Consider the following 9,213-nt stretch of genomic DNA (forward strand, 5'->3'; position numbering starts at 1 on the left):
GGGTGGTAGCGGCGACGCCGGGACGAATTGTCATGTCGGTTGTCATCTCAACCAAATTATGTTAATGACATGTGGAACTCCGGTGTGCAAATTAAAATCCCACTGTACAAAGTGCACAAGTGTAAAGATCAAAACCATAATTGTTACTTCAAAAACAAAGATTAGGCGTACCAACAAAACATCCATTGGATGAAATACTTGACCATCCGAATCAAACATACTTCGGGCAACATGAGGTTCAATAATACCCGAATGGCGGAAAAGCTGGTCACATTATGTTATAATATCACGTCTCTACTACCGCTATTTTAATTCTTCATCCTCACGTTAAATCACTATGCATTATTTCACTTGGGAGATTAGATTTTCACCGAAAGCTTTAGAAATAATTGGAAGCCGATAGCTACCCTAATTCACAACTTTCGGACTTTTACCCCGTATACGAGTCATGGCGACGGCTTATACGCTAAATTCTACAGACACGGCATATCACTAATAGTTCTATTAATATTCATGATCAACACAAAAGGCAAGGTGGTGTGAATGAACAGATGAAATTAGAAGGGGCACCCAGGTATCCAAATTCACAGTAGAAAATGTAAGTTTCGTTGTAGAATCATTGGAATCAAGAAATCTGTTGAACTTACTCATCTCAATCAAAACTTTAAGGAGAGATTATTGAGGAAAAATGGACTTAAAATGAGGTTAGACATGAAGTGCTTACTTATAAATGAACAAATTGGGTAATTTCTTAGATGAAGTACTTGACCATCCGAATTTCTTTCTGCTTGAAGCCACACTTCTCATAGAATGCTTTATTCTCATTTCTGCAGTCAAGAATCGCCATATAGCAACCCACAGATCGGGCATGATCAGTGAGAAAAGAAAGAACCTTCTTGCCTAACCGCATCCCCCTAGAATCACGATCGACGACCACGTCTTCGATATGGCCAACCTTGCCGCAGTTCCTTATAAACTTCTTCTCGATGAACACACTTCCAGTAGCAACTATCTTTCCACAACTAGTATCCTCTATCACACAAATCACATGGTCATCGCCTAGAGAACTGAGCTCTTGGAATTGCTTTTGGAAATCCTCATCGGAGATAGCATCGCAAACTGTCAGTTGCTGCAGTAGCTCTACAAACCCTTTGCTTTTGTCGGAGATCTCTAGTTTCCGAACTTGAAGATTACATGCTTCATTTAGTGGGAACCCAGTATGCATTTCCTGAGATGAGGCTTCTGTTTACACCAACTTCATTCACATCGACAAGGAGAGAATTAGAGTTCATAGAGTCAAAGAAAAGAACATGGCACGCATATAGAAGCTCCAACATGTTATTAAAGGTAAATCACACATAAGACAAATAGCATTTCTCTATCTAAGCAAGCCACCTTGCACAGACTTGTAGTGGCCAAATCTGCTGAGCACTAAATCATAAAGCAAAAGATAAATGCAATTCACTTTTCGGCCTTCTTCTATCAAGCTAATATTAATGCAAATGCGATATCAGTTACTTCTTAGTGAGTCTGTTCGCAAAAGATAAAAACAAGAGGAGGAGGAGGAGGAGAAAAACTTGCTAATGAGGCTAAATTAGTATTTACGTACACACTACAAAGAGTAAAAAGAAGCAGCTCTATGGAGTCCTCTGTTTACAGAGTGATAGTCTCACTTTAAATTACAAACTTAGAAAGCAGAATCGAAGAACCTATCTACAGCCTGGCAACAATTATGGCTGAAAAAGAGAGAACGATGAACAAGTTTCCTTGGCTTTGTCATTTATCAAAACAGCTCATTAAAGCTTCAAATAAAATTCCAACTAAGAAAATTCCATTAGTTGCTTTGTTTGGTGCACAGTAGGTATCTGTAACGATGTTTGGTGTTAATACACGACACCATTCTCAATTGATACATTGGAAAACAACATCCGCGGTGCTTATTAGTCAAAAACTCACAAATGGAGTAGTTCTTTATCAAAGCATAAAATATCTCAAAAGATTTTTCTCACCTGGACTTAGTTCATGTCTAGGATATGGCAGATAATCCTATGAAATATACACTCCAGATAAGCCATAGAACACTATCTTGACACTGGCTGCATATTTTGGACACAATGCTGATGATGACCACACAACAACAGGAGCAGCTTTTGCCAACACTCATTAAGTTATTTGGTGGCAGTTGTAAATGCCAATAGAATTCTTACAGGCAAAAGAGAAAAAAGAAGTTCAGAGCGATGTTGAGAAAAGCTTTACTGCTAATTGTCGCAAATGCTGCTAAAGACATCCAAAAATGCCAGCGAAAGTTCTCTCTTTAGAGGCATTTGAGAGTGGCATTTGCAAATGCTGCGATCTGTATTTCTTGTAGCAAAAATTGTAAGTGCCAGAGAAAATGTCACCACAAATAGTCCCCAAAAACATTGCTTCACCGCGAATTAACTCTGCTAAAAGCTGTGAGGTTGAGACAGAGAGCCAGATTATGAAGTTTGCAATAACTCATTAAAGACGCACCCAACTCCTAAACAGCCTAAATAGTATCAAAAGATTCAACCCAAAAAGCAGAAGAAATCGATGGATTACAAACGCTTCATATCAACTCATGCATCGTTGCCAGACACAATAGCAATCTCTCAGAGAGTACACGAGACTGTCCTGCGCTTTTTCTAGAGTGTGATTGAGCCTAGCCATCGCGTACTTCTAATCTACGCTAGCGAAGAAGTCCAGGAGCATAAAGCTTATCAAAATCAGTGGAAATTCCCAGAATCGACCGACCCCCGACACTGTCTTGCGCTTTCAATTCAGGAGGAGCAAAAAAGATTACGCATGCACAACGCTCGTAATAATCACAATCACAAACCAGAAGAATGAGAGAGTACCCTTGGGCTCGATTTAATTGCTGTTCCCTGCTCTGCCGATTCGAACTCTGCTAGTGATTGATGAAATGCAAGCGAGGGACGAAGGAAGCAAAAGAGTCTGAGACTTGCTGTGCCTTCTGCGCGACTGGCGGTTGGTAACCTATTTACCCCCGAAGTTACCGAGAGGGGCAAAAAAGGAATTTCAGTTTAGGTCGCACTCCGCGAGGCGACGGGGGTGGAGAGGATGGCGGTGAAGGCGGAAAGTTCCACGAAGGTGGAGAGGAGATGTCTGGTGTTCAGTCGGCGCAATCCCCTCCCATGAAGTGAGTCCTCCCTTATCTCTGGATCGTCACCTTTCCCGCACTTCCTTTTGATTCGTGCGAAGGCCGGGCTGAAATTGGATCAGGTAACCCTCCATACGTCTCGTTACTTGCGTAGTTGTCTCTCTGTCCGTGGCCGGTGTGATGTTCTTATGTCGATATCCAACAATTCTTGGCCGTTGTGATGATATTGCTGAAAGTTGTCCGCACGACTGTCGGTGGAATTTGCGGGGCGTTCATCCGACACACCGCAAGGCGCGAGCCCCGTGAATGAAGTCAGATTGGTGAGATGAATGATGTCAAGCCACTCGCTGTTCGGTTGTGGTGAATGATCGAAATGAAAGTCCGGAACGGTGTGAACATAGAGATGCACATCTTGTTACTGGGGATTGTGAAGGCTTCAAATGGTTTCAGTGCCAATACATACTCTTGGGAGAATGGTTTCTCTGTAGAAAAAGTGAACTTCGTTCATCAAGATGTTGAACACACGCACACACCCATACATACAAAATCTCAGTTCATGGGTTTGAGACAAGTCGGGCATAACTCGCTTCTACTAATGTCAAAAGCGACCATTGGCTGCCATTGTAGCAAAGTTCTCGCATGTTTGTTAGCTCTCTTGCATCATCTTGTTATCTTTGAAATTGATTGGATTGTTACATTTTGTTTGTAACATCACTTGTCGTTTATTTTATCTTGTAGACTGTGAAACTGTTCTATGAGATATCTTTCGATGATAGTGCATTTCATGTGAGATGATGAGTTTAGAGTTTGATTTAGATTATAGTCATGTACGCGCTCGGATTACTAGATTCTAAGATCCCGGTGTCGTCAATATGCAATTAGTCTCATGTCAATTTGCTGTTGGTTTAACTCTTAAACCGTAGACGTTGGGCGTTATATGGTCAGCACTTTATTGAGTGGTTAATCTCAACGTTGGAAGGCTTTCTGGCTGTAAAGTTCCTCCGGGGACAAAAGGATTGGCAATCGTATCCTTTTTCTTTCAGTATTAATCCTACTTGTTGAACTTTAAATCGATTAAATGTTGGCGTGTCCTCATGAACTTGTAGAGAAGTAATATCTTGCTGAAATAAGATGGAAATAATTTACTAAAAGCGCACGAATTTGTCTAGTTAAAATATTAAGCTTAGTGAATGGATTTATGTTGCGAATTTTGGTCGGGACTGGTTGTGGTTCATGTATGCATGTTTGCAAAAGCCGGAAATATTGATTGGGGTGACTAGATCAAATTCACATTCAAGCAACCCTCGCTCATCATAATAATCTGGATCTCATCTCATAATCACACATATCTCCTTGAGGTGAAGTCTCACCCCGTTGAAGCTTCTTCCTCTCCATTGACATCTCCCGATGACATACACCTGACCGATAGTTGCATTCAGGTATTTTTAGCTCAATATTATGCTGACGGGCTTCAAAAGAGGGAGTATGTAAAGCTTAGATGTAGTTGACACCGATTGAGGGCCTGTTTTCATTGGCTTCAGATTAGATACCCATGCTTTCCGAATTCTGTAGTTCCAACTGGGTGCGGAGGTAAATGAATTTCTCGGTAACACTTCAAAGAATTCACCAACTCTGTGTTGTAGCAATAGGATAGTCCTCATATCAAATCAGCACCAGAAGCTCCTCATAGTATTCATATCAGGAAAAGCGATGGTATCCCGGAATTATAGTATTCCTTTTACTCCCTCCATGTTAGATCTCATATCATCTCTCTCATGGGATTTGCTTGAAGAGAGTTGGTGAAGTATAGTAGTTGTTTTTCTTTTTAAGATTTTCGGACATCGGAAAGTGAAGCAAGGCACAAGTTAACTTTAAAAGTTAATTTTTAAAAGTGGGGCCACTTGATTATGTTTTATAACGGGTGGAGTGATTTGATGAACTTGCCATTTCGTAAAGAGAAAAATTTACGAAAGCTTCATAGAATGAAAGACTTAAGGAAAACTCTATACATAATTGCGGCAGATGGGTTATATGGTATAATTTGGTTTCCGATCCATTGACTCGAAGACCGGCCTACACTTTTTAGAATCTAATTGTAGATGTCATGCTAGTAATACTCGCTATTTTTGTTCTGTTAGCTTTTGTTTGGTAAGCTGCTGTATGTTATCGAGAAAAGATCTTTAATACTTTCTTAGGCATAATTTATGTGAAAAAAAGGTTGAAATTTACCCTAAAAGCAGTCCAATCTTGGAAGAACTGAAAATCATTTCTGTCTACATAGTTTGGTCCAGATATTCAGATGAGCCGACTTATTTTTGTAGTGCTGATGACTGTTTACTGCAGGTGAGCTTGCTCGATTTCAGGTTGGAGTCACAATGGAAATCTCCCGATTAGATGCTTGGCATTCGAATAGAGATGGAAGCCCCAGCAGCATACATTGTCCGGGGCCTGTGTCGTAGGTGTTGTCTACCAGAAGTCATTCTGCGATGGATGCAGGTGGTGTTTTCTCCCAAAGAAGAAATCCCCCCTCTTTTCTTTTGACATTTTCAGCGTACACGCCAAAACGGATGTTCATAGCATCTCATCTGTCTTTCAATTTGTTGAACCATTCTCTATGCGATGCAGGTCTTGGTATCTGTAGCGGAGTCTGGTGGCCCTCCTGAAAGCCATGATGATCTGATTGAATTGATCACTTCGCCTGAAACAAGCTTACTTCATCTGTTTAGTCAGCAACACTTGCAGGTAATTTAAGTACTTGACACATGGGTCTTCATGTATCATGGGATACCAGGGACAGTCATTACGAGAGTACTACTCTCGTGCAAGTCCTGACTGCATTGCGCGTGAATTTTGTTGGCATAACAATGATTCACTACAGTCCTCTGGGTCCTCTCTGGTTTAAATTGTCTTTAATACTTTTAATTATGCACCCTGTGAACAAAGGACATCTTGATCGTACACCTTTATCGTGTCTAAAATGGATTGTGTTTTACTCTTTCATACTCTTCTTACAATGAGTAGTGTCCGACTTTTATGCATTTTGCCAACTCTTGTGGAATTATTCTAGTTACTTAAAGTTGCTGATGGTGTCTTGGTTTTTTCCAGGAATTTTTGTTCTTGCACAGAGAATGCTCCATATGCCGCATGGAGCAACAAGAAGTTGATAATTGGCTTCATAACAAGACACTTAAAGTTACTTCTCGATGAGAAATCATTCATTAGCCCTTCCTTTTCCTCTGTTTCGCGCGGCTGTCCTCTGTCTCTCTCTTCGCTCGAGGGTTCGCTCGTCTGTCCTCTGTGCGAAGGTCGACTGCGAAGGGTTCGCTCCTCTGTCTTCGCTCAGAGGGTTTGTTTCTAACTCTTTGCTCGAAGGGTTCACTTCTCTCTCTTCGCTCGTTCGCTTGTTTGCGAAGGTCGCCTCTTCGCTCGTCATCAAAAAGTTACGAGAGCACCTCTCTCTCTTCGCTCGCTCTCTGTGCAAGTGACCCACTGCGAAGCTGAGTCTCCCAACCGCAAAGCTCGACTTCAATCTTCGGCAAGAGATTCCCAACTCAGATCTGCTGGAGGTTAGGGTTTTCTCCAATGTTATTTTTTACCCTGCCTTGGGATATAAATCTGTCATTATCCCAATTTTTGCCATTGCCATGAGCATTTTTGTGAGTTTCAGTTTTGCTGCCATGTATGGAATTGCTGTGGCTGCCCTTGGTATGCCTAGTACCATTACCACTAGATTGGCCATAGATGCATGCCACAATGCTAGAGGTATTGCTGAGATGGCTGGCATGACTCACAGAATTCGTGGAGAGAACCGATGCCCTTGACGCTGCTGGTAATACAACTGCTGCCATTGGAAAGGTACAGACAATCCTCGCATATGAATATAGTAACAGACACTGTCTTGTTGTCCTTTTAGTAGCTTGTCTTGAAAAAATCCGTAACATAGCAGTGGAAACGTCAGTCTCTGTGTAGAAATTTTTTTGTGAGACCACGTTCATATCATCCAGTGTGCGCACATTGGCCAATAATTTTTTTTACCAACATTCATGACTAAATATATAGGTGAATTATGCAAGTCCGTTTGGATTCTTGCTGGTGTGGCATGACGTTTGTCTAAAATCACATTTTTTTTTTCCTTGATGTGCTGCCTTTAATCTATCATTATTAATATTACCCCTGTTGTCAAATTCTACTTACCTGTTATTTGAATCTTATATTTGATAAGCTTTTCACTTTCTCCTGGTAGTAGGGATTCACTATTGGATCAGCTGCCCTGGTGTCTCTCGCTCTGTTTGGTGCATTTGTGAGTCATGCAGCAATTTCTACCGTTGATGTCCTGACACCAAAGGTCTTCATTGGTTTGCTCATGGGTGCCATGCTTCCTTACTGGTTCTCTGCTATGACCATGGAAAGTGTGGGAAGGGCAGCATTGAAGATGGTTGAGGAGGTCCGCAGGCAGTTTAACAGCATTCCAGGGCTCATGGAGGGTCATGCAAAGGCTAACTATGCTAGATGCATCAAAATTTCAACTGATGCATCTCTCAAGGAGATGATTCCACCTGGTGCTCTTGTTTCTGGTGTTCAGTTAATTCTTATGGAAATAAGATGCGTATCTGTTTTGATAGTTTACGTTGCTCAAGGTATAGCTCTTGATAGACTGCTTGTTCAGAAGATGTTGTAGTTTCTTCGTTGTTGAACAAAATCTGTAGGTAAACTAGGTTTGCTGATTAATGCTCTTATCATGATCTCTATGACAATGTTGGAGCTTCACATCGGTTTGTATCATTTGATTGTGGTTTTTTCCTTGATGAAAATTATTCGTTGGCCTTGGTTTTAAACAGATTGGAATTTCAACATCCCACACTGGGGGAGCATGGTGCTCCATTTTATTTTCCCATTGAGGCCGAACCAGGAGCCTTGCCATACTCTCTCTCTATTCTAGGGTCCGCTTGAAGATGCGCTAAACAAGCCCTAAGCAGCGGTCGGTCCTTGAGATACTTCAAAATGCTGATCGGACAATGCAAAGAATTACATTGAGATATGCAATTGCTCCAACTGTTCGAAAGTTAGCATATACTTGTATGTGGTTACTCAGTGACCTGCTAAGTAAAGTTGTGTGACTTCATAGATCTTTTTCCTTAATATCTTGAAATTCGCTTTCAGGCTGGTGCTTCGGAGCATGCGAGGACCCTTGGCCCTAAAGGATCGGAGCCTCACAAGACTACTCTTATTGGAGATACCATTGGCGATCCTCTGAAGGAAACTTCAGGCCCATCGCTCAACATCCTCATCAAGCTAATGGCAGTGGAGTCGTTCGTGTTTGCTCCCTTCTTTGCTACTCACGGTGGTCTGCTGTTCAAGGATTTCTGAGGGAAGGAAATGGATGACTTCCCTTTTGTACCAGCAGCATCGTCATCAACTCAATTTGGCCTTGGCATATATTTCCTTGTTGGTTTTCTATAGCTTTAGTGATTCTGATTGCTAAGGATGGTGCATCTATTTCCTTGTTGGTTCTCTATAGCTTTAGCAATTCTGATATCTAAGGATGATGATGACGATTATGAGGGTTACAAGTTTATGTTATTATGGGAATGCCTACTTGAGTTTTAAGGCTGAACCTGGCAATTTTTGAATTATGGACTGGCGGATTCTTCACTTTTAGTGTACTCATCATGTTTTCCTCATAGGAAAGAATAATTATCGACCATGAAATGTGGAGTTTCATTTTTCGGCTGATGATCATGTTGGTATTCTTTAAATTTTACTATTGATATTCTTGGAATGTTTTGAGTCTATGTTCATACCTCATCCTGTACTGAGATCACCTCACACCAGAGGAAAGATTAAGTGGAAGTCTCTGTCCAAATGTCTTCACTGGGGGACACGCTTCTCTTGAGTATTTCATGAGCATGCAAAATCCTTATTTTTCTGAACGTTACTAAAAATTTGCATCGTCAAAAGGGAGCAACCACAACCACCCTTTTGTCCTTTTATCTGAGAAACACAAGACTGATCCTCAGACATGATGAATGTCGATGCTACTGCTTTGATGGAGCTTCTGCATCTTTCCTTTGATC

General features: G+C 41.2%; 1 protein-coding gene and 1 long non-coding RNA gene across 2 annotated transcripts; one reads left to right on the forward strand and one right to left on the reverse strand.

The window, feature by feature from the left end:
- Positions 1-751: 751 nt before the first annotated feature.
- LOC125314378 (glucosamine 6-phosphate N-acetyltransferase-like) lies at positions 752-1,430 on the reverse strand. Its single transcript, XM_048276520.1, has one exon. It carries the CDS (start codon positions 1,223-1,225, stop codon positions 752-754), a length of 474 nt encoding a protein of 157 aa, XP_048132477.1. The 5' UTR covers positions 1,226-1,430.
- A 4,144-nt stretch (positions 1,431-5,574) lies between these two features.
- LOC125314396 lies at positions 5,575-6,255 on the forward strand. The gene is made up of 3 exons (XR_007197892.1): positions 5,575-5,635; positions 5,765-5,881; positions 6,245-6,255. It is a non-coding gene; the product is annotated as an uncharacterized LOC125314396 (long non-coding RNA).
- Positions 6,256-9,213: the final 2,958 nt, after the last annotated feature.

This window comes from Rhodamnia argentea, chromosome 3 (genome assembly GCF_020921035.1).
Source record: "Rhodamnia argentea isolate NSW1041297 chromosome 3, ASM2092103v1, whole genome shotgun sequence".
Lineage (NCBI taxonomy): Eukaryota > Viridiplantae > Streptophyta > Magnoliopsida > Myrtales > Myrtaceae > Rhodamnia > Rhodamnia argentea.

Excerpts from the sequence above, each read along its gene's own strand:
- LOC125314378 (XM_048276520.1), bottom strand. The coding sequence starts at position 1,225 with ATGCATACTGGGTTCCCACTAAATGAAGCATGTAATCTTCAAGTTCGG.